The 26,294-nt window shown below is 41.2% G+C and overlaps 1 protein-coding gene across 4 annotated transcripts in view; it reads right to left on the bottom strand.

Annotated features, from left to right (window-relative positions):
- Positions 1-26,294, bottom strand: part of C7H12orf50 (chromosome 7 C12orf50 homolog) — a 39,042-nt gene that overhangs the window by 7,100 nt on the left and 5,648 nt on the right. For 3 of the 4 annotated variants that reach the window (XM_032220595.1, XM_032220596.1, XM_032220597.1), the window contains exons 3-9: positions 23,099-23,218; positions 21,588-21,711; positions 14,902-15,060; positions 5,540-5,617; positions 5,320-5,430; positions 3,320-3,430; positions 1,610-1,717 (exon numbers count right to left, since the gene is read on the bottom strand). In XM_032220595.1, coding sequence (XP_032076486.1) covers positions 1,610-1,717; positions 3,320-3,430; positions 5,320-5,430; positions 5,540-5,617; positions 14,902-15,060; positions 21,588-21,711; positions 23,099-23,218 — 811 coding nt within the window. The remainder of the gene's footprint in view (positions 1-1,609; positions 1,718-3,319; positions 3,431-5,319; positions 5,431-5,539; positions 5,618-14,901; positions 15,061-21,587; positions 21,712-23,098; positions 23,219-26,294) is intronic. The other variant, XM_032220598.1, reaches the window with a different exon arrangement.

The following is a 26,294-nucleotide window of genomic DNA, read 5'->3' as shown; positions in this document are numbered from 1 at the left end:
ATAAGAAACTATACATAGTTAAAAAACACAACAGTCATACCATTCGAAGTGGGGCAGCGAGTCTTTAGCCCCAGGCCTGTCGGAACAGCCAGGTTTTAAGGGCTATGCGGAAGGCCTGGAGGGTGGTGAGGGTACGAATCTCCATGGGGAGTTCGTTCCAGAGGGTCGGAGCAGCCACAGAGAAGGCCCTCCTCCGGGTAGTCACCAGTCGACATTGGCCGGCAGATGGAATTCGGAGGAGGCCTAGTCTGTGGGATCTAATTGGTCTAGTGGAGGTAATTGGCAGTAGGCGGTCTCTCAAGTACCCAGATCCAATACCATGAAGGGCTTTGTAGGTGACGACTAGCACCTTGAAGCGTACCCGGAGATCAACAGGCAGCCAGTGCAGCTCGCGGTGGATAGGTGTTACGTGGGTGAACTGAGGCGCACCCACGATCGCTCGCGCGGCTGCATTCTGGACAAGCTGAAGTCGCCGAATACTCTTCAAGGGCAGCCCCATGTAGAGCACGTTGCAGTACTCCAGTCTAGAGGTCACAAGGGCACGAGTGACTGTTGTGAGAGCCTCCCGGTTCAGGTAGGGGCGCAACTGGTGCACCAGGCGAACCTGGGCAAATGCCCCCCTGGTCACAGCTGACAAATGATGTTCAAAAGTCAGCTGTGGGTCCAGGAGGACTCCCAAGTTGCAGACCCTATCTGAGGGGCGTACTGTTTGACCCCCCAGCCTGAGAGGTGGAACACTTGGCCAATTAGTAGGAGGGAAGCACAGCAGCCACTCGGTCTTATCTGGATTGAGTACAAGCTTGTTAACCCCCATCCAGTCCCTAACAGCCTCGAGGCCCTGGCACATCACGTCCATCGCTCTCTCTTTCTATTGCCATTATAATAGTAGTTCAATTGATACTTTCTTTTAGCATTTTAGATATTTCATCCAAGTATATGAGCACTGGCTGGAGCAAACAAAAGCAGCAGCAGTTTCCATTTCCCTTAATATTAGCACACAAGTGGCCAGGGGTTACAGTGAACTAACGATGGTGCAAATTAAATAAGACAGAATTTATATTTGTATCGCAGCTAAGTTAGCCTTATTTGGGGCTTATTCTACGATGTTCCTAAGATGAGGCACAATTGGAAGACCTGGTTGGCAACAGATCATCGCCGAGAAGGTCTAAGTGGTTGAGTTGATGGCACATAAGTAGTTAAACCTAATCATACTACTACAGTACTAAGCATATTAATACTAGTACTACCAGGAACTATACCAAAAATTACAACCAATATTAGTGTAGAGCTGTTTTTCAAAAACAATATAGCAATGATTGCCATTCTGAAAAGGTATTTCTTCCCCTGAAGTATCATATCCTCATCCAGTGGTACAATGCCACTAACACAAGAATATATCAAGATAATTCCCCAATTAGGGCATCATATAAGAAATACATGGCTCAAATCACCCTTTTGAGTGAGATCTAACCTTTTGCGCAAGACGCCTAACATTAACAATTTCTCTGGGGTATATTCTAGCCAAATCCCTTGCCTGAATGTTTTAAGACAGTACATATATTTATTTTTCCATTGAGAAAAAGAAAGGTGAGACATGAGTTCTGAATACCTTTAACATTTAAACACTTTAGCATGGTAAATTGTTTCTCTCCATTGAACATTTTGTTTTGTATCCCTTCAACAAATATATTTCTTTGTGACAAGTAACAATCACCTCCTACGGAGAAACAGATATATCACAGAATTATCAGAGAAAATGAAACAATAACAAGAAACATACAAAAGGAAGAAATTAAAAAATAGTATTCTAGATGTCTGCTTTTTTCCCTTTAAATGGAAAAGCAATGAATGGTAAAATATGCACATGAAACAAGTTGTTTAAACTAGCAAAATGAAATCCATGGTATGAGCATCAATGGATCCTATGTAAAGCCAATGACAATAACACTTTCATGTGCCTGAATCATTGTAGTGATATTGCAAACCTGTAAGGAGATGTTTTATTGTTTCTGTTCAAAGACCTTCTGCTTATTTCAAACAAACTATAAACACATGCCACATCTAACATGAAAGGAAGAGGTTGGAAAATATTGCAATCAATAGCCGTAGTCAGTTGATATCACACCTAAAATGCTAACTCAAATCATGCTACTTCTTTCCTGCAATTGTATATTCAGAAGAATTGCCTACAGCAGGGGTGTCAAATTCACAGCGTCACGACGATGTCATGTGACATTACTTTTTTCCCCTTCACTAAACCTGGCATGAGTATGGCCAGCAGGTGTCACATCTGGCCTGCAGGCCATAAATTTGACAGCCCTGGCCTGTACAGAAGATATAACCCACCTCACAAGGTTTTTTTGAGGGAGAGGTAAAGTAATACATGGGAACATGTTCCCATGATGTACACTGACTTGAGTTATACAGAAATAAAGGGATGATGTAAATCTAATCATCACAATAAGAATAACAACATAAAGTTGCCCTACTAAAGCAGGAACTTGGCTTATAAGGAAGCCTATGTACATATAGCTGTATACTTTATGCAGCTTTCTCTTTACAAATAACTACAGTGAATGTTTACAAAGAGTTGACAGCCGAAAGCAAGAACAAGAAGTGATACGAAGCTTATCAGGAATGCTCACATATTAAGAAATTTGGGGCATTGCATCTCAAAGGGGCTAGAGTTTCTTTAAGAATGGTATTGTTTGTCTGGGAAATAACGCTGCGGTATTGTAGTTACTGATTCTATACAAAGCACATGAGAACTCAGTTGCTTGGAAATAATTGAATGTTCACCTCCATATTCCTTTTTTTCTTACAGATGGTTACACCAAGAGTCCCCAGCACTCTTATTCAGCAGCTTCCCACAACCTGCCACCCAATATTATCTTGCTTGTTCTGATGGAGAATCCTTTTCTTTTGTTCTGAAACCTGCGGCATCTCTATTCAAGAACAACAATGCAGGTGATTTTGTAATATGTTGATTCAAATCCCAAGTCTCTCTCCCTCTCATACTCCCTCTTTGTCTCTATTGTGGGTGGTTTCAATAGAGAAAGGATGCAAAAATTGCAGTCTGAGAAGAGAAGGTAAATGTAGCTTGCAAACAATCCCAAAGCTTCTTTAAATAAAATTAAATAAAGACAGATGGCATTGCTTCATTAAATTGGAAAATGAGCAAGGTTTCTGCAAACTAAGTAGTGTGTGTGTGTGTGTGTGTGTGTGTGTGTGTGTGTGTGTGTGAATGCAGGTTGGTACACACTTATTTTATTGCCAGTTATAAGAATTTAAATGTAGAAGATGTATTTTAAATAATTACCTCCATTTTCAAAGGCACTAAGTTCAGATTTAGAGCAACTGTCCACTGAGGCTATTATTTTTGTTTGCCTTTCTATAATGTTAATCTTTGATGGAACTGCAACACCATCACCTAGAATGGTAAGAGAGAAAAACTGTGAAGTTATTAAACTGCATGTATTAGGAATGGCTCTCTATGGTGGGCCGGCTGCTGGAAGACTCTCTGTCTGGAAGACTCTCTGTCCGGCAGCTGATCCACCATAGAGAGCACTCCTAGAGCAGCTGATGCTGGAAGACTCTGCCCTGAGTTTTGGAGTTTGGAAGTTATGCTCGAAGCCTGGCGGCGGTGGGCAGCCAGCGGCAGTGCCCTGGGAGAGCTGCGCAAGGACTTGGTGAGGCTGGGGGTGGAACAGGAGCTCGCACAGCCCCCCTGTCCAGCCGGGCAGAGTTCCATACACTGACCTAGGGGGTATTCCGAATGTGCCAGGCTGCGGGAGCTGGGGGGCAGGCAGAACGCCATGTGGCTTGGTGCCCTAGTGATACCCCCTACGTCAGTGAATGGTGCTCTGCCCAGCTGGAGAGGGGATTTGCCAGACGGCTGCTCGTGAGCATGGTTACCTCATGGCTGCTTTTCTCCTGAGGCTTCGCCTTGCTCTTCAGGAGCCTGCTCACTAGGGAGCAGCCACATAGCAACTCCCCCCTCCGGCCAGGCAGAATGCCACTCCCCAACCTAGCGGTATCCCAAAGGCACCAAGCAACATTAGCGCCTTTCCCCCCGGCTTCCGTGGCTTGACACCTTTGGGATACCACTAGGTCGGTGAGTAGTGCTCTGCCTGGCGGGAGGGGGGGGGGTTGTCCAGGGGGTTTAGTTTCGAGGGTGGCCTTATATTTTTGCCCACACGATAAATATGGCAAGGCGTTAGTTTCGGGACAGGTTGTATTTTCGGGGAAACACGGTATAACTTTCCACCAATCCATCTAAGTATTCAATATACTTTAACTGGAGAACCAAAAGGCTATACCGTATTTCTTTTTTACATACAAAGATACAGATATTATTTATTCATGTAATTCAGAGTTGGAAAAATAAAACATTGATTATTAAATCCCCTTTCACAGTGGTGGGATTAAAAAAAAATATTATTGGTTATATGTAGCTTGGTGGGCATGGCTTGGTAGGCATGGCAGGGGAAGGATACTGCAAAATCCCCATTCCCTCCCTACTCCAGGGGACAGAAATACTGCAAAATCTCCATTTACACCCCACTCCAGGGCAAGGATACTATAAAATCTCCATTTCCACCCCACTCTAGGGCAAGAATGCTGTAAAATCTCCATTCCCTCCCCACCCCACTAACCTGCTTTCCAGCTCCGTTCTCCTGTGCAGGGCAACAGAAGAAGACCCACCTGATCAACTGGAACTCGGAAGGCAGTGAATAGATGGGGATGGAGCCAGTCAGAGGTGGTATTTGCCGGTTCTCTGAACTACTCAAATTTTCCGCTACCGGTTCACTAGAACTGGTCAGAACTGGATGAATACCACCTCTGCCCTTTCCTGAGTTCTAGAACCCAATAATCAGAAGGTCCCAACCCTAATAGACAGGAGGCTCTGAATCATCTTTCAAATCCCCAATCTTCCCCCCACTCCTCTAAAGAAAACCATCCCATGTTGGGCATTATCCACTTATTTTGAAATAACATAGTATGCAAAGCCTGTTACAGCCCTTAAGCTGAAATAAGTTACACTCTTGGCACAACCTAATATCTTCAACTCTGACTAGCAGCAGGTTTTATATTTAAGATAGGTTTCTACTCAGGTAACTGGCAAATTCCCCATTGTGGTATCTGTTAATTGGTACTTTTAGTTGGCAAGTACAGAGATTAAACTTGGGCTTCTTCCTGGAATCTACCTCTAAACAATATGTCAATGTGGATTTTTAACAGTGCATATTTCTTATATTTAAAAAGATAAAACAACATTTAAGATCCAAAATTAAAAACTTCAACTGTTCTATTCCTTGCCTTCTTGTAATTCTCTGCATGTTTCCATAGGTTTAATGAGCTCATTCTCCAGCACTGAAGAATTTTTTGTTAAATTATTTTCCTGAGAAGTCTGAATTCTATAATATTCTCCTGTTTCATCCACAAAAAGACAAAAGAAAAAGAAAAAAAAATTGCTATTGTTATATCAGCTTAAAAAATGCACCAATGTTCTTAGTTGATATAACAATAAGATTCTTACCAGATTTATAGCACATTTCCTTTATTGCCTTTTCTTCTTCTATATCTTCTGGTGTCTTTGACAATAAATAAGATGCATCTGTATGGAACAATTTTAAAAAGTTATTTCTAATAAAATTCTTTCCAGGCTTTTTCCTGTGCCATATAACGCAAATCTGAATTGCATTTACATTTATAATACGAAAGGAAATCTTTCTTTTACTGACTGAATAGGTTTAAAAGGAAAAGCTAGATTATTTTTTTTCTAAAGAACTCCTATTTCTCACTTTCATTCTTTCATTGCCAATTGGGCATAAGAAAAAATAAATAAAGAGGCTCAAAATATCCTTATCAAAAAATATGTAAAGAGGACATTTTGCTGTGTGGCAAGTACTGAGTTTATGAGTTCAAAAAAAGAGCCACAAGGAAAATATTCCAGAAAAAAAAATCTCTCAAGTGAGAAAAATCTTCTCCTATGGAGGAGGAGATGTACATTTGCTGGAATGTTACTAACTGTATCATTCTCGGCCCTATTCTCTCTGAGTCCCAAGACAGAGTGTATGCAACTGGCCCTAAGATTTCCAGGGCACACATTGACACAAAGGCACAACAGAAGCAAAAGGATATCCGTGGTGGGTTCCGGATCCCTTTCCAACCGGTACGGTTGGAATGGGCCCGGCATCGTCCACATGGATGCACACAGTGCACAAGCATGCAATCAGCCTGATTGAACCAAATGACTAGTGAGCCCTGAGGGATTTAATTTCAACTTTGAAGAAGGGGGTCGTCGGCAGCAGTACTGAGATCGTGGAGCGGCGGATCGGACGGCTGGCTGTGTTTGCCACCACCATAGCCGCCCCAGACGCCCCCCCCCCCCGGTTCTATTTCTACTCGCCTTGCTATCTGTTGCCTTGCCTTGCTCCTGGCCCCTGGGAAAAGACCTGGCCGTTTTTAGCTGACTGGTGTGGTTGCCCGGGTGAGGAAGAGGATGGCGCCCTGAGCAGTATAAGCCTGCGTCCCAGATTCCGAGGCCCATGTCATCGTAGCCTCCTCCAGACATTGCTCCTTGCCTCCCACCCCAGCCATTAGGAAGCCTTTGCCATCTCCCTAGCTGCTTTGACTCCCCTCTGCCTTGGCCTGGGCCTGATGTCCTGCCTGTAACATCTGCTCTTCCCCTCCCGTCTGCTGCCTGCCGTTGCTCTGGCTAGTTATAGATTTAGGTAAGATAGGTATAGTTAGATATAGTTAGTTATAGGTATAAGTAGTTATAGTTAGATATTTAGAAATAGTTACGAGGGCAGCGGTTGGTTTGCACCCGGGGGTGCGGAAGAGATTGATAGTGGTGGGAAGTAGGGCCAGGGTCGGGGCTTGAGGTGGAGTTAGGGCTGGGCTGGGCTAATGTAGGATTAGATTAGGTTGGTGTTGGGTTATTAGGGTGTAGGGTGTAGGTTAGCATTAGATTAGTTTAGATTAGTGATTAGGTTAGGAGTAGGGTTGGGAGTGGGAGTGGGAGCGATAGAGGATGGTGGCCGCAGAGGCGAGGACTGTGTTTCGAAAACACCAGCACTCTCCTCCTCCTCTACTAGAGTGGCTCAGGCCAGTTTCAGACTTTGGCCCCCCAGATTGGGGCCCTTACTCAGCCTCAGGAAGGAGACTCTTAGGCACATGGCCCGCTGACCTTCTTTGGAAGGGTGAGACTGAACGGTTGCCGCTTATGAACACTAGACTTTTACATTTTATCCTTGCCTACGTACGGCCGACTTATACACCACTGACTTTTCATCTGGTGGCCGAGGACGTCTCTCCGGGACATAGAGGAGAGAGAGGAATGGAGCAGCTCTCTCTCCTTTTTTATATTATTGCTTGCTAACGCACCTGCGCAATGCTCCGTACATTTTTAATGTATGGTGAGTGCTTGGGGCATGACTGTGGGTATGACTGTGTTGTATGTATGTGCCCACTTTTTATTATATAGTTGTATTTGTGTTTTTAACTTCTTGTGGGGGAGTGTCTGTTGTATGATTGTGTACGCCTGAGAGGGCTGGGACCATAACCAGGTACCTCCTACACTGAGTGCTCTGCAGAAGTGTTAGGGGGGCCTGGTTCAACCCCCAGCCTTAGAATGTATGGTTCGAAGGGCTTGCCAGGGATGTCGATCGCTGAAGGGGAGGGTGGGGGCCCTATGGACGCGGGAGTGGGCCGGAGCATTATGGTCCTAACTGGGAGGGGCAAATATGGCAGGGACTTTAGGGCAAGCCATTACCAGGGAAGGAGGGTTCGCTATGTTACAGAGATCCTTCCTTCCGGCCCTATTAGTCCCACTCCAAGGCCAGATGGCGCGAGTAGTCAGGGCCCTGGTCTCAGGCTGCTGTTGCTAAATGCCAGGTCTGTGGTTCACAAGGCTCCCCTCATCCGGTTCTTAATTTTAGACGAGGGGGCAGACCTGGCATGTATTACTGAAACCTGGCTGGGCCCAGAGGGAGGAGTCCCCCTCACCGAAATGTTCCCAGAGGGCTTTCAGGTGCTTCACCATCCGCGACCCCAGAGAAGGGGTGGGGGAGTGGCCGTTGTTATCCGAGAGTCGTTAGTTCCTTGTAGGACCCCTGCTCCGGAGCTTGTTGGGTATGAGTTCTTGCTGGTGAGGTTGGATCCTGGGGGTCAAGTGGGTATGCTGCTAACGTATCTGCCTCCCAACAGCGTTGCAGCAGCCCTCCCCTAGCTCCTCGAGTCAGTAGCTGAGCTGGCAGTTGAGTTTCCCAGGTTTATGGTGCTGGGGGATTTCAACTTGCCTTCGCTCGGTGAGCATTCTGATGGGGCGCAAGAGTTCATGGCTTCCATGACAGCCATGGGCTTGACCCAAGTAATTCGGGACCCGACCCACTCAGCGGGTCACACACTTGACCTCATATTCCTCTCGGAGCAGTGGAGTTGTAATCTTGGTCTGAGGGGCATTGAGATCCTGCCCCTGTCGGACCACTGCCTACTGAGGCTCGACTTTCGGAAGCCAATCCCCCACTGTAAGGAGGAGGAACCGATTAGGTGGTTCCACCCCAGGTGCCTTATGGACCCTATGGGCTTTCAGATGGCGCTTGGTGTTATACCTGATACTCTCGCCCGTGATTCGGTTGGGACTCTTGTCGCTGCTTGGAACTTGGCGGCGGCAGGGGCCCTTAACTGGATTGCGCCTCTACGGCCGATCCGCAGCAGTGGATCCAGGAGGGCTCCTTGGTTTACTGAGGAACCCCAGGAGATGAAGCGCCAAAAGAGACGCCTAGAGTGCCGCTGGAGAGCCAGTAAGTCTGTGTCAGACCGAGCCTCATTAAAATCTTGCATCAGAGCCTACCTCTGGGCTATCTGGACATCAAAAAGAACTCATATTGCTGCTCTGATAGCTTCCGCTGAGTCACGCCCAGCCGCCTTGTTTGGGATAGCCCATTCCCTCCTTAAAGGGAGGGACACGGGCACTCCCTTGCAAGGTAAGGCTGAGGAGTTCGGTCAATTCCTCGTGGATAAAGTGGCTCGGCTTCGGGCAAACCTGGATTCCAATTGCGCAGAGGCAGCCGAGGTACTGAGGGAGGGTCTTGAGCACCATCTTTGGATTGATTTTCAGTCTGTTAACCCTGAGGAAGTGGACAAGGCCATCGGAGCAGTGAGTGCCTCCACTTGTGTACTGGACCCGTGTCCCTCCTGGCTGGTCGCGAACAGCAGGGAGGTGACACGGGGCTGGATCCAGGCGATTGTGACCGCGTCTCTCCGGGAAGGGTCTTTTCCCCCCTTTAAAGGAGGCGATGGTGAGACCCCTACTGAAGAGACCGTCCTTGGATCCAGCCATTTTAAATAACTATCATCCAGTCTCCAACCTCCCCTTTGTTGGGAAGGTTGTTGAGAAAGTGGTGGCCTCTCAGCTCCGTTGGTCCTTGGAGGAAACCGATTATCTAGACGCCTTCCAATCTGGTTTCAGGCCTGGCTACAGCACGGAAACTGCTTTGGTTGCACTGACCGATGATCTCTGGAGAGCCAGAGACGGGGGCCGTGCCTCTGTTCTGGTTCTCCTGGACCTCTCAGCGGCCTTCGATACCATCGACCATGGTATCCTGCTGCGGTGATTGCGAGAGGTGGGGGTGGGAGGCACCGTTTTTCGGTGGTTCTCCTCCTACCTCTTGGGCAGGTCGCAGTTGGTGTTGGTTGGAGGACAGAGGTCAACCCCTAGGCCCCTTAATTATGGGGTGCCTCAGGGGTCGGTCCTGTTCCCCCTCCTGTTCAACATTTACATGAAGCTGCTGGGAGAGATCATCCGACGGCACGGGATAGGATACCACCAATATGCGGACGATACTCAATTGTATCTGTCCACCCCGTGCCAACTCAGTGAAGAAGTTGACGTGATGTACCAGTGCCTGGAGGATGTGAGGGTCTGGATGGGGGTGAACAGACTGGCTCTCAATCCTGACAAGACCGAGTGGCTTGTGTTTTTTCCTCCCACAAATTGGCTCAGTATTCCATCTCTCAGACAGGGTGCGCAATTTGGGAGTCCTCCTGGACCCATAGCTGACTTTAGATCATCAGTTGTCAGCTGTGACCAGGGGGCGTTTGCCCAGGTTCGCCTGGTGCACCAATTGCGTCCCTACCTGAACCAGGAGGATCTTACAACAGTCACTCATGCCCTCGTGACCTCAAGACTGGACTACTGCAATGCGCTCTACATGGGGCAAAGAAGAAATGGCTAGAATTAAGCACGGGATCTCTCTTCTAGACCAGGAGTATGTTGCTCAGAAACTTAGGGGGATTAAGCAAAACTTTTTTGAGCATGCTAACAAACCGGGTCGTTGGCTCTCTTATAGACTTCGGAAAGAAAGAGAGAGCAGACGTATAGCTCAACTGCAGAATAGTAAAGGGGAATTAGTAGAAACCAAGGGGGAGAAACAGGAAATTATCCAAGGTTTTTTTCAGCAACTATATATTAGGGAAGAAATTTCTGAGGACCAAATTAAGGAATTTTTAGATAATGCAAATCTACCCAAGATCTCAAATGAAGCAAAAGGGGTACTGAACCAAAAGATAACAATAGATGAATTAGAAAAGGCAGTCAAAAAAATGGAAAACAACAAAACTCCTGGCATGGATGGTTTGCCAGTTGAAATCTACAAATCTTTTTTGGAAATCTTAGGAAAAGAGATGATTCTATCGCACCAAAATCATGGGCTGAGGCCTATATAACCCTTTTGCCTAAAGCTGGAGCTGACCGTACCCAAATTAAAAACTATAGGCCCATTTCACTTTTGAATGTGGATTATAAAATCTTTGCAGCTATACTGGCAGATAGACTTAAATTCTTCCTTAATAAATTTATACACCCTGATCAGAACGGCTTTCTGCCGTCAAGGCATTTGAAAGATAATGTTAGAATTATTTTGGATGCCTTAGAATATTATGAAGCTCGGCCGGATAAACAAGTGGCCTTTATGTTTCTTGACGCACAAAAGGCTTTTGATCGGGTAAATTGGAAGTTTATGTTGTCACAATTAGAAAATATGAAGTTTGGAGAAAACTTCTTAAATGCAATTCGGGCAATTTATGTACGACAAACCGCGACATTATTGGTAAATGGAGAAGAGGCGGGTGATATTGAGATTGGTAAAGGCACAAGACAACGATGCCCATTATCCCCCCCTACTGTTTATCCTCACATTAGAACCCCTTCTTAGAATAGTGAGGAGGGATACACAAATTAAAGGGTTAAGAGCTAAAGCTCAGGAATTTAAGGTCCAGGCTTTCGCCGATGACCTTGTTTTTATCCTGGAGGATCCTATGGCTTCTGGAATACAACTTTTACGTAAAATAGAGGAGTACGGTAGGATAGCGGGGCTACGTATAAACAAAGAGAAGACAAAACTGTTAATTAAGAATATGACTCTGAACCAGAAAAGGGAAGTACAAAGCCTGTTAGGGATTAACATGGCCCATAAAATACAATACTTGGAAATTTGGCTCACGGAGAGATGTTCCTCTATCAAGGTAGATAACTATATGAAATTGCTACAGCAGGTATCTAAAGATATGACTAATTGGAGTGGTAAACAACTGTCTTTGATGGGCAGGATTGCGACAGTTAAGACATATGTATTACCAAAATTTTTGTTTCTGTTTCAAACGGCACCAACTAAATTGGACAAAAATTTTTTTAAATCTTTGGAGACAATAGTGGCTCGATTTATATGGCAAGGCAAGAAAGCATGAATTAAAGCCCAAATATTGCAAAAACATAGAGAACTGGGAGGCTTCGGAGTACCCAACTGGGAAGCATATTATAATGCAGCAATTATGACATGGGTGAAGGATTGGGTGATGTTGAGTAGAAGGCGCCTATTGGCTATAGAGGGACATGACCTCCCTCAGGGATGGCATGCCTCCCTCTGACAAGAAAGAGACACCCCCCATAGGTACTTCATAGGTACTTCATGGGACATTATATTCTGAAGATTTTGATGGGGGTCTGGGAAAAGATGAGGAAAAAATACTATCTTAGGGTTCCGTGCTGGTTGGCACCGTTAGAGGCCTTAACGCATCCCAGTGTATTTAATTGGACAAGAAACATAACATATAAAGACATCATGACAGAAGATGGCAACATGAAAACAAAGATGGAATTAGAGCAGCAGGGCAGGAATCTGGAATGGTGGGAATATTTACAGGTTAGAAACAGGTTTAAAAGCGATAAGGTACGGTTTGGGATCTACCCAAACCCTCAGGGGCTAGATAAGATTTTGTTTGGCGGAGACAAGAAAATGTTATCGAAGATTTATCAATTTTTGACCTGCCAAGATGCTAATGAAGAGATGGATAAAAGCCTTCTAATAGCATGGGAGAGAAACTTTGGCTATGAGATTGAAATGGGCAAATGGTGGGATCTATGGAGTAAGACCATTAAACTTACAATATCTACAGCATTCAAAGAAAACATATACAAGATGGTTTATAGGTGGCACTTCCCCCCAACGAGGTTAGCCAAAATGTTTCCTGGGTTATCTCCACTGTGTTGGAAATGTGGAAGAAAGGATGGCACATTCTACCATATTTGGTGGTCCTGTACTGAGGCCACGAAATACTGGAGAAGGATTAAAAAATGGCTAAAAGAGGTTACCGGGGCAAGCATGGAATGGAGACCCGAGAACCTTCGACTAAGCATTAAACCAGAAAACATGAGCAATTCAATATGGCATTTGAGCCTACATATAATTGTGGCCGCAAGAATAACATGCACAATTTTGGAAATACACTACCATACCGTCGGAAGATCAAAGATCTATGAATGTGCAGAAATGGACAGAATGATGGGTTGGCTGAGGGACAAAGGAGAAACAGAACATTACCTTAGCTGGAACTTATGGTATATGTGGGCGACAAGGAGAACAGCAGGGACTTAAAACAGGGAAAGTTAATAGTGAACATGGGTATTGTAATAGATCCCTGAATTTTGTAATGAGAAGATGTGGCTTAGAGACCTAACAATGAGAAAGGAAAAAAAAGTTGGGCTGTGAATGCTGTCACCGCGGGGGAGGGGAGGGGGGGTTGTATGTTTAAAATTGTATTTGTATTTGTATGTTTTACTCTTAAAAAATGTATAACTAATAAAGATTACTTTTAAAAAAAAGAGTGTTCGGAGACTTCAGCTGGTCCAGAATGCAGCCGCGCGAGCGATTGTGGGTGCACCCCGGTACACCCACGTTACACCTATCCTCCGCGAGCTGCACTGGCTACCTATTGGTCTCCGGATACGCTTCAGGGTGCTAGTTATTACTTATAAAGCCCTACATGGTATTGGACCTGGGTACTTGAGAGACCGCCTTCTGCCGATTACCTCCCACAGACCCATTCGATCCCACAGATTAGGCCTCCTCCGTATTCCATCTGCCGGCCAATGTCGGCTGGCGACTACTCGGAGGAGGGCCTTCTCTGTGGCTGCCCCGGCCCTTTGGAACGAGCTCCCCATGGAGATTCGGATCCTCTCCACCACCCTTCGGGCGTTCCGGACGGCCGTGAAGACCTGGCTGTCCCAGAAAGCCTGGGGTTGAGTTTCCCCCACCACTCGAATTTGCTGTGTCTGTTGTGCTTTTAAATTGTTCATATTGTCTGATTGTTTTTGTCTTACTGTTTGTAATTTCCCCTCCCTTGGCTTTTGTTCAGCCGCCCTGAGTCCCTTCGGGGAATAGGGCGGCCTACAAATCGAATAAACTCCAAACTCCAACTTATCGTCCAGCGACGCCTCCACTAGCCTCCACAATGCTCCAGCTGCTCAGCAGAGCATCATGCAGGCGCTGTCTACGCCATGCGCGGAAGCGCTGAAGACTTTAAAGACAGGTAAGGAGCGCAGGTGGGTGGGCCCTCTGGAGCACTGTACCAAAGCGGTACCTGGTGCTCCAGGCAGGCTCTGGTACGCCCGTACTGGGGCGTATCGCTTGCAACCCACCACTGAAGCACATGCATGCACCATGTTATTTTGTTACATGGGAAAACATCGAGATCTTTTTAATGGCTATTGCTGAGAAGAACTTAGAAAGCCAGAATCTATACTTTATATGCTTTCCCTTCCTTCTTAGTCTTTCCAGCTCAACAGTGTTGGAGAGAAAATATGTAAAAGGTCTTCAGACTCTGTCCATCAATTGAATAAGTCTATGAAAGCTAGTAAAACGGAGCCAAATTTGGATTAATGGGACAAGATGACAAAAGAAAGTTCAAAATAAAAAAAGGATAAATTTTCCTGGGACTATGGACAAAATATAAAGCATTTTTTTTCTTTTAATGACCCTGTGGTCCTTTGCATTGGAGTCAAGGTGACTGAATGGAACTGAGCATTTACTGGCTGGATGTCCCTCCTGACGCCTATGCGGAGTTCGCAAGCCTTCGGAGAGCATTTGGGGAGTCTTTTCAGAATGTTTCATTCTAAGCTCCATTCTTAGTTATCTTCCCTCTTCTTTTCTAATATTGTTTCTCCTTTTAAAGGATTGGAAAGCATTTCCGAAACCATATTGTATTCTGCATGAAATACATACATACATACATACATACATACATACATACATACATACATACATACATACATATGGTATAAACCATATAAAATATGGTTTTATTTCTCAAAGGCTGGATTTACAGATGAAGCAGGCATTCTAAACCCATTTATCGACTTTCTAAAGAAGAACATTCATCTCCTTTTTTAACTAGGTATGTCTCCAAATTTAACAGTAGGCAATATTTTAGACATATATAGTAGGTAAGGTAAGAAGAAGAAAGGCAAGAATATTCATGTTGGGATTTACGGTAATCTTCATCTCTTTCTAAAAGACAGTATGCAGACAAACATGAATGTTTGAAAAAAATATTTACATTTTTCTTCTTGTTCTTCCTCTTCTTCCTCCTCAAGATTGATAGTAATAATAAGTGGGGGATGAATAGGCCTTAATGTATTCTCCTGACCTTTTGTGGAATCTTGATTTTGAGCAGCATGCAAAATTCCTTCCTGAACTTCCCCTTGCAATGTGGAATCTATTGGAAATAACTTTAAATTCAGTATAAAACTTTGGAATTGAGACTTTGAAGAGTTTAACAGACTTAACTCACTCATAAAAGCCAAAACAAAGTTTAATAATTATATTTAGAATGCATATTACTGTATATACTCGAGTATAAGCCTAGTTTTTCAGCCCACTTTTTGGGCTGAAAAAAGCCGCCTCGGCTTATACTCGAGTCAGTGAAAAAATTGCCCGAAATGGAGGAGAAAAAGGGGCGGGGCCATGCCACTGGGTGACACTCGTGAATGGCCCAGTGCCCGTGAGTTTCCCCTCCCTCTGTGTCAGTTTGCCGCGCAGCGCGCACCGCACCATCCCCCCTCCTCACGTTCTAATGTAATGCAGGGCTGTCTTACGATTCCCCTTCCTCCCCCTCCTGCCGCTCTGCAACGATGTCCCACCTCCTCCTTGTTATGGCAAGCAGCCACATAGCGATGTCCCACCTCCTCTGGTACAGTGATCCAATGATAGGAATCACTGTGCCGTGTGTCATAGGAGGCGGGACATCGCTCCCGCGGCTGCACGGGACATCATCATCACAGCGGGACATCAGCATCATGAGGTGAGTGAAGTATTTCATTGAATACACCGCTAGTTTACTGTTTTTCTTTGAAATAAATATTCAAAAACATTATTGGTATCTATTTTTATTTTTGAAATTTACCGGTAGCTGCTGCATTTCCCACCCTAGGCTTATACTCGAGTCAATAACTTTTCCAGTTTTTTGTGGTAAAATTAGGTGCCTCGGCTTATATTCGGGTCGGCCTATACTCGAGTATATACGGTATCACCTGAACCATTAACCAAAAACCAATCAATTAACGTAATAGTATGCAATACTATTCACAATGACATAAGATAACATTCTTACATGTTCAATTGGAATAACTTTGTTAAGTACAAGTAGGATTTCAGCCTTGGTTCATTAAGTATTCCAGACAGTTAATACATATTATTCTAACTGCTTCAGAATAAATGATTGTGGTAGCATAAAATATAATTACATGAATTGTATGGGTAGTCCTTGTTCAGCAACCACAATTGGTTCCAGCAATTCAATTGTTAAGAGAAGCAATCACTAAGTATAAATCATGTGACTGTAATTGTGTTTATTATTTTACACTGACTTTCCTTTGCTTTACAGTATCAGAAGAATATACTCCCAAACAACTGAGTGAGTTGTTATTATTAGAGAAGATTTCCAAGACTCAAGACGAAGGGAAAATTTTATTCCCCAATCCGTCGTCTATTGGGACATTCAGCCCAATGCTGGGATAATTAGCAAGAAGCAGTTAAAAAAATACATTCATTGGAGAGGAAGGAATTGTAAGAGGCTTAGTGGTTGAGCTTGTTGATCAGAAAGGTCAGCAGTTCGGCAGTTTGAATCCCTAGCGCTGCATAATGGAGTGAGCTCCTATTACTTGCCCCAGCTTCTGCCAACCTAGCAGTTCAAAAGAAAGCACATTAAAAAAATGCAAGTAGAAAAAACAGGGACCACCTTTGGTGTGAAGGTAACAGTGTTCTGTGCACCTTGGATGTTTAGTCATGGCAGCCACATGACCACGGAGATGTCTTCGGACAGCGCTGCTCTTCAGCTTTCAAACGGAGGTGAGGACTGCCCCCTAGAGTCAGGAATGACTAGCACATATGTGTGAGGGGAACGTTTACCTTTACCTAAACAGGCACACAGTGTGGAATATATATGAAAAGGAATGCATTGTTTGCTTAGCCCACTTATGGATATAAGCTGTGAGCTGCTTAGGAGGCAAACAACAGCCTTTAGGTCTTTTCATTGTCAGGCAACAGTGCCAGCCAGCCTGAGGGTTCTAATCAACTTATTAAGGCCACAGAGCTAAGCTTGTTAACTTGTGGTTAGCACTTTTAGGGATACACTGTAGTGTGGAGAAAAGCATGTGAAGAAGAGATTGCTTGTTTAGGCAATCTATTCACTCTGTGAGGAGGGAAGCGAAAAGGAAAAGGAAGGAAGGAAGGAAGGAAGGAAGGAAGGAAGAAAGGAAGGAAGGAAGGAAGGAAGGAAGGAAAGAAAGAAAGAAAGAAAGAAAGAAAGAAAGAAAGAAAGAAAGAAAGAAAGGAAGGACAGGCAAAGGACAATATATACTAATTGTGTAGGACAAGGCATGCCTGCCCAGAGTTGAGATGGGCAACTATACAAATTAAGTAAATAAAATAAACTGACTTTAATAACCTACATGTAACTGAGAGAAAGAGAGAGAGAGAGAGATGCTGCAGACATTGGTCACAAAGTTACTTTATCGTCATCATCCTAACGTCCTCTAATATTATAGGTCATTCCATAAATCTTACAACTTTAACATCTCAATTATTTATTTATTAAATTTGTAAGCAGCTGGACTCCCAATGATACTTGGTGGTTCACAAGTAAACTACCAGAGCCAAAAAGAAAAAAAGGAAAGCATAGAATTCGTTAAAACAAGAGTAGCAGAAAAAGATCTCTGTAAAAAAACCATCCTGTAGCAAAAAAAAGAGCACAGCTAGAACAAAAAAACCCCACCAATAATTAAAAGATATTGCATAAAGTATTCCTTCAAAATTAATTGATTTCCCACCTTCGTGTAAGCCTCTTTTTACATAGACTAAACATGATCACCCATAGAATCAACAACCTAAATTTCTTCTTTTGAGAAGAGGCAAAACAAAGAAAGAAACATATGGAAGATGATGAGGACAAAAGAACCAAGATGTAGGTGGTATGAGAGAAAGGAGTACAGATTGTCCTTGATTTATAATCACAATTGAGCCCAAGATTTTTGTTGCTAACCTTTCTTGCCATAGTTATTAAGCGATGCACTGCAGTTGTTAAGTTAGTACATAGTTGTTAAGTGAATCTGACTTCTTCATAGATTTTGATTTTGTCGCAAAAGGTGATCACATGGTCATATGTCGGCCACTGCAACCATCATAAATATGAACCTGTTGCCAAGCTTCACATTCTTATTACATGACCATGGAGATGCTGCAATGGTTGTAACTGTGACAAACTTATAAGTCAATTTTTTCAGTGCTATTGTAGAATGAAACAGTCACTAAATGAATGGTTGTAAGTCAAGGTCTACATCTAGTGCAAGGATGTCAAACTCAAGGCCCATGGGCCGGATCTGGCCAGTGGGGTCCTTAGATCTGATCCACAGAGCCACCCTGGAAACAGTAAAGGTGCGCAGCCCTCCTGGGCTCCATTTTTGCTGGCAGACTGCTAGCAAAACAAACTACTGGCAAAAGTGGCATTTGATCACACAAGTGATGTCCAGCTGGCCACGCCCATCCTGACCACACCCATTCTGCCCCCCCTCCCAAGGTCAAACACAACCCTGATGCAGCCCTCAATGAAATTGAGTTTGACACTTCTGATCTAGTGGGAAATAAAGATGGGAAGTAAACTAAAGGAGGGAAGTAAACTGTGTGGAAATGAGGCAGAAAGAAGGCAAAAAAGGACAGCAAAGGGAAAGAATTACACCAGATGTAAAGTCCCATATTCTTATTAACCTGCAAGTAAATCCTTAGAAGGGAACTCTTATTCCCAGGGAAGGTCATGTGACCCCCATCTCCCTAATCAAAACATGAGACTCTTCTCATCAAGTAAATATGGCACTTTTTGCAATCAGTTTCCTGAAATGTTTGCACACAATTAATATATGCATCAAAGTTTTCCTTTCCTTAACCTCCTACAACCTAAATCCTAAATCTTTTTACCTTTATTGTAATCTTAATGTGCTTTATTTAGGCATTTTCTTCTCCATCATTTTCTTATCTAGCTAAAGCTAGTATGGAGGAAATAACTTTTCTTTCTAAAACACAATTCACATGGATTCCATTGAGAATAACAGTAAAAAAAAATCCTCTCATGCAATTTTCAGAAGAGGTATATATATATATATATATATATATATATATATATATATATATATATATATATATATATTCCATATTCCATATTCCATATTCCATATTCCATATTCCATATTCCATATTCCATATTCCATATTCCATATTCCATATTCCATATTCCATATTCCATATTCCATATGTAGATCTTTCTTGTAATATTAAATTGCACAACATTTTCCACATGTATTTTTCCATACAGAAAATAACATTATATTGGAACCATACTTTTAGTATTGCCGTAAAATGCACCATTTATCTTTTAACCATTTTATAAACATTTAAACCATTTTTTAAAAAGGCAAACAAGAGGTTCCTGCATTATGCAGTATATCAGTTATTCATATTGCCTCTCATCTCCACTTTCTCTGAATATTATCCAGGAAAGAGTGCTGAATACTTAATGTATTTGCAATACTTATTTTAGGCAGGCATTACAGAATATAAAAGTACTGTTCTAGACAACCTAATTCAACAAGAATATCTTCTTCTTGGAATACAAAAACTGTTTTTCTCCATAAAAGTTTGGAGAACTGTACCAGAGCTGGCAGAATTAGTTGAAGCATCCTAGGATCCTGGATGATGGGTATGAATCGAAGAAGTGCTTCTCAAACTTTTTTCCTTCATTACTCAAAATCGCTTATCAGAAAGTCTTATTGAACTTTGAAGACCTATCGTAATTCCTTCCTTTAGTACTGTTATAACTTCAAAAAGTCACAGAACAAATCATCATAAACTAACTACTTTAAACTACCTTCTTTATACAAACAGTGCCCATTGAACAATATTTATGTCATTTGAAGAAATTGCAACTGGTAATTTCATTGATTTCCCTCTTGATAGGAATACTTTAAAGATTTTCAAATATATTTTAACATGCATTACTATTTTTACATCAATTATATGTCTCTGTTGTGATGGGTAAGGGGTTTGTGGGTGTCGTTACCCAAAGAAAAAACACTTTTACTCACTTTGGGTAATTTATTCAGATTTGAGAAGCACTGATCTTAAAATATCAGTAGAAGCAACAAAATGACAGTGAAGTCAATTAGTATTCACTCTTTATTATAAATAGGCAACTATATCAAAACTCCCAAACATAACTCCTTCGTATAAAAGGACTATGTAAATTACATCAAGTACACTCACCAGAGAGTGTCAAATGTTAAAAGAAAGTAAAGTGTCTCCTGGAACTAAACATAACTTTGTAGAAATTCCAGAGATTTCAGAGGAATTTGAAGCCTTATAAAGTTGTCCAAGTTTAGAGAGTAAGACGCACAAAATCCCCATTCAATCAAGGCAACTCAACTTTGCTTGATGAATGTGAGCTGCAGTTGTACCATTTATCATGTAGTCTATTTTAACCAGGGGTGGGATCCAAAAATTTTAGCAAACCGGTTTCCTGCCTGATTGCTCAGTGGGTGTGGCCATGGTGGGTGTGGCCTACTCAAGCCTCAGGCCCGTTTCCGGACTTCCGGAACTTCCAGGAGGCTTGTTTTTCACCACAGGGCTTGCACTTACCTGGCATTTAAAAGAGGCTGCGTGGAGACTCCTGTGGCAGGTGAGCGGGGCCAGGCAGTCCTTGCAACTACTGGTTCAGCAAAACAGATGTAAAATTAGCATCTAGTTTGCCCAAACCGGCTGAATCCCATCCCTGCTTCTAACTATTGAATTCAAGGGTTTATCAAGCTGTAGCCCTCACCTAATTTCATTCATCAATCAGCAGAAACCTGTGGCAATTGAGAAGATACCCAGGAGAATTTTTCTTGGAGGAGCTTCTGTCTGGAGTTAAAACAAACAAAAAACAGACTATCTTGATGCCCTTCCTGATCAGAAAACAAGCATCCCATGGAAACACAGTCCAGGGCTCAACACTATATGTGGAGGTAGATGTCAATGCCAAAACATATCAGAAGAACCAAATGAAGACCATATTATTGTTAACTTTGTTCCCCTGGAGGGAGGAAGTAGCAATGATCCTTGAAACAATTTCACTGCCGGACAACATTAAAATATCCATTAGCTACTGATCAAAGCATTGCTACCCATTTCCATCAGTACAAGCAAAATCACTTTTCTTATAAAACACGGTGCAGAACAACAAAAATGCCAATGTCAAAAGAGGCAGCAAAGCAGAAAACTGATAGGAACCCAATCAGTACTGGTGGACATCAGAACTATCTTGCTTTGGTCATTTAGTTAGTCCATTATATTATTTCTTGTCTACCAGAAGGGGGCAGATCACAAAAGCAATTCTGAACTGCTCTACCAAGATTAGATTGACGCAGGCAGGCAAGCAGGCAGGTTTAATATTGTTATCTCCAAAATTCTTAACAGATATACGGGAAATAGAAATCAAACTAATTTTACAATTGCACTTGATAAATTATTAATTATAATAATCTGCTGTGAACACAGCCTTGAAAACATAGATTGGCCCCATTCTAATCAGATTAGGAATAAGAACTTTGACTCAATACCTAAAACTAATTTATAGTATGATGTTGCTCATCAATGATAACAGAAGTGAAACATATGTAATTGACTTTATTTCAGTTACTAGAATATGGAAAAGATACTCACCATTACTAGGGGGCAGAAAAAGTCCATTGATATTACGAGGTTTCCTGTGATGGAAGACACAACTGATCCTCACACAGCCTAAAGGCTGTGTTTCCCAGAAGCATGAGATGCTGTTGTATTTTTGCTATAGAAGAAAGCATGGGTGGTCCCATATTTAATGATCCAATAGAAATTGTCAGGAATGAAATTCTGCAATTCATAATCTAAACTATGAAGAACAGCAATAGAACAAAGCATTCAAAAAAGGCTTTTGCATTTTACTGTAAAGGCTTTGCAGTAAACCCCACTGCTATTGACTATGTGACCTTGTTGAGACTGTTTGGGCTACTTTTAAAATTAAAGATCTGATTGACATCAAATTGATATCAAACACCAAATAGGATTCTTGTTTATTATATGTGCTATAGTCCTGCACAAAGAGTCTTCCCTGTGGGGAAGGCCTATTTTATCTTTCACACTAAATTGCATATTAAAATTTCATCCAAAAATGTTTCACTTCACAGTCTACGTCCAAACAGTGACAACTGCTATAGAACCTTCTTTTTATAGCATTGGCCGTATTGATGAACATTTTAAAATAGGAAAACAATACTACTGCCTATTCCTCTCCCATAATATATTTGCATCACAACTATAGAAAGCATTTGGAAAGAAACTATTTTTCCTAATATCCTTGGAATCACAGTGAGTATAAGCCAGAATCTACAGAAGTTAAAGAACAATTTGACATTAAATTTGATATAAGATAGTTCATTTTGTTTCTTGGCATCACTTTAATCTCAGCTTCAATTTGAAGCCACAGTGACACACCCCAAAGCTACTTGATGATCTCAGTTCAAAGTTACAATGGCTTCCCCCTGCAGTCACATGACTGAATTTTGGGCATTTGGCAAATGGCCTGCATTTATGGCTCTGGGGAGCATCCCATGGTCATATGATTCACAACATTTTTGTTGGAAACTGAAGTTTACTTCCAATTTCCATCAAAAACTTTTCCATTGCCATCAATGAGTTCACTTAATGATCATGACACCATCACATTCACTTAATGGCTGAGGCAAAAAGGGTAATCAATTTTGATGAGGACATGTGGTGACCTGCTTAACCACCATAACAACTTACAATCATAATTGTGAGTTCAATTATCTTCTACTATCATTTTGAGAAGAAAGATTATGGGAACAGAAAACTCAATTAAAGTACAGATGGAGAGTTACTTAAAATTCAATGTTTTTGGTTGGTTTTCTAAACTTAGCATAAAGTGTGAATCAGTGCAAATCTTTAGCTGATGAAACTTCAATGTGACTGGATGTCAGAAGAACACCGTACTTCTTAAATGTGAAACTAAGATGTCATAGCCCAATAGAAGAGATTTCAATGGAAGAAAATAGAAGAGATGTGAAACTAATATGACATATTTTCAGTAATGATAGCAGAGGTTAGAAACCAGTGGTGAATTCTTATAATAGTTCTAGTTCAAGAGAGACCTTTTAAAAGCTTGTTATTTCTACCTGTATTTCCATATGTCTAAATTTGCAAAGTTGATGGGAACATTTTCCCTCTCTCCATAATGAGCACACAATATCACTGCCAATGGCTTTTTCACAGTGACGGAACCTGCACTTTGATCCCTGGATATAGAAAAAAGAGAGATTTGAAAATTTGGCTACATAACATTTCCTCTACTTAAATATTTTAAATAATTTCTCAGGTTATAAAACTACTGAAACAACTCTTTAAAATAACAGTCAAACAGAAGATCAGAAAAACAGAAAAAAGCCAGAAGAATTAATACTTCTCAAAAAAAACACAAAATCCATTCTAATACCTGTAGAACTAAAGAGTTGATTTAGTATAGGAAAATACTGGATTTGAATCAAGCAAAGCAATCAATAATCAGATATCATCATTATGCAAGATCTTTCTCCAATCATATCCATCCAATTTTAGAAAGCAGGGAAGAGAACAATGGTGTAAAGTCTGAGTAAACCTTAGCCTATCAATTTATTATAGTTTGGCATTCTGATTTTGTTACTTCTGCAAAAATATCAACAGAAAGCCCAGAGAATCTACAAATTAATTTATATATTGTCAAGTAAGCTCAGCTACTATACAATTTTCACTCAAGGGAAATGAATAAAATTAAGTAGTAACCAGAAGTTCCATTGTGGATAATAAGAAGAAGATACACTAAACATCATTAAAAACAAGATGAGATACTTTATTGCTATAAAGTAGCATGCCATAGATATTGTATTTAAAAGTAAGGAAATAAGTAGAAAATTTATTTAGCCATCTAGGACCAAGCACAAAATCATCTCCTCATCCTCCAAATTTAGAAGTGGTGAGAATAACAGAATTATCAACATGATGATATGATTTCAGAGGAAAATTGAGGAATTGGGTATGATTTTTTTTGATTAACTACCACAACCAAGAAACCTTGAACATTATGTTGTTGGTTTGAGCTCCTTGCTTGGCAATTTGGTTGCAAACATCTCGTTCCCATTTGTGAAGTCATCTACAGTGTGCTTGGGATTGTGCTTGTCTGGGGGAGTACTGGCTTTTAAATTTTCACAGTGAAAACTACTGATGGAAAATGTCTTCCCTGTGATTGCGAATTTCTTTTGAATGGTTTAAAGTGGATGTTCAAAAAGATAACCAAGGATAGCAATCGAAAGCACAGGCTTCTGATTCTTTAAATAATGTTATCACTGCGTCCCAGAATGACAGCACTCTTTTCCCATTTCAGATAACAATTTTTGCTTTCTTGTAATCCAATCTGAATGCTGCATTTTCACATCTTCCATAAGTACTGGGATAAATCTGTTTCTGATTGCTAAACCCCTCCCCAAAAGATAATCAATTTTATATTCCTGAAGCATTTATCAGTATTTTTCTACTTTATTTCTTTTTTACTGCTGTATCATACCCTAGTCTTTACCTTTGTAATCTTACTTATATAAACCAGGAAATTATCCTATGTTCAAAACAATCAAGAGAGCCCATCTATACTGGAAATAATTAATATGTAATCTATGGTCTTAGAACAACTATTTATAAACATCTTTATCTCAGTTGGTAAATCTAGGATTATATATTAAGTCATAGGAATTGACTCCAACAATATATTTTATTATTTATTATTTATGCACCATGCAACTCACCTAGGCAACTGAATAGTTTACAAATAAAAATTATACAACCATATAAAAGAGACATGGGTAAAAAAGTTTAAAAACAAATGGAGAGAGAGGGGGAGGGAAGGAAGGAGGGGGAGAGGGAGAAAGAGAGAGAGTTGGGACTTCCAAGGAAGGTATGGCAAACTGAAGATAGTAATACAAGGACTGACAACTATGGTAAAGGCCAAGGAATCTATAAGGTTCCTTGCAACCTTTTCAGATATGAAGAGAATATGTGCTCTGTGCGGCTGCTACTCATAAGGACAATGGCCTTTTGTGAGTTTGAGCATGGATATACAAAGGAATTGACCATCTTGCTCAAACCACAGCAAAAAAAAATAAAGTACACCAAGATTGCAAATCTCACTTTCTAATTATTTTTGGAGTTTACTTTGTTAGTTTATTTTATTGATTAGCCCTTGGGCCATATCAAAGTGCAGAGTTCCAGAGACAAATTATTACTAAAAACTAATAAAAACAATTTAAAATGGAATTGGATAAAATACAATTGGAACAAAATACCACCCATTTTTGGAAACTGCCAGTTAACTATTTTAAAACTATCAGAAATCTTTGAAAGGACCAGTTTGAAAAGTCTTTATCAGGGAGTTTATCCTTAGTGCTGAACAAAAGAAAACAAAAACAAAATAAAAACTATAAACTTAAGAACCTAAAGAATATTAAATAAACAGCAAAAAGCTAAATAAGATTTGGCAAATATAACTTAGAAGGTTATAAATGAACTAAAGGGTCCAGATAAACTTGGAATATTGAAACTTTTACAAATAAATAGTGTGTCATAGGAATACTGTATATCTGCCTTATATACATATTTTATTTATCTATTTTATACAGTTCTATACAAAGATAAGCAATTTCATATTTAAAAACTGGAAATAGAGGGGACTAAAGATTTCAGGTAGAGGAAAAAATATTCAAATCTATAAAATCCACAATGCTATAACAATGAAAATACCAAAGGAGATTTTTGAAAAATGGAGTCAAAAATTAATAGCCACAATCTCACCAATATCAGTAATAATGTCCGCTTCCATGAACAGACTTAATTCAAAAGATGTCATTGAAGAAATAATAGATGTAGAACAAATTGATGTAGATATGGTATTGAAAATAGATTTACAACTGACGGACCAAGAAAAGACTTGGTAAAGATTGTTTCACTAGATTTACCAAAGAAATTGGCTATTAAAATTCAAAGGGGAAATACAAATAATAACCCATATTTACAAAAGCAGTTTGTTAAAACCTGTGGCGGAATGTGATGCAAAATCGCAGGAGGACATGTTCTTTCCCAAGGAACAAAGAGGAAAATAATACAGGAAACTTTGATATACAGAAAGAGGCTTGGGGTGTACCCTCCCTAACTTTTTTCAAGGTGTATCTATTAGTTATGCATAGTGTGCTTTAATTTAACAAGATTCCAACCTATGGGCAATCAGTAATAAAGAAACCCCAGAAGAAATGAAGGGTGGTGAGATCCTATGACAACATTTGAATGAACTAA

The sequence above is a fragment of the Thamnophis elegans genome, chromosome 7, assembly GCF_009769535.1.
Source record: "Thamnophis elegans isolate rThaEle1 chromosome 7, rThaEle1.pri, whole genome shotgun sequence".
Lineage (NCBI taxonomy): Eukaryota > Metazoa > Chordata > Lepidosauria > Squamata > Colubridae > Thamnophis > Thamnophis elegans.
Note: the sequence above shows the minus strand (reverse complement) of the source record. Positions and strands in the feature narration are given on the sequence as shown.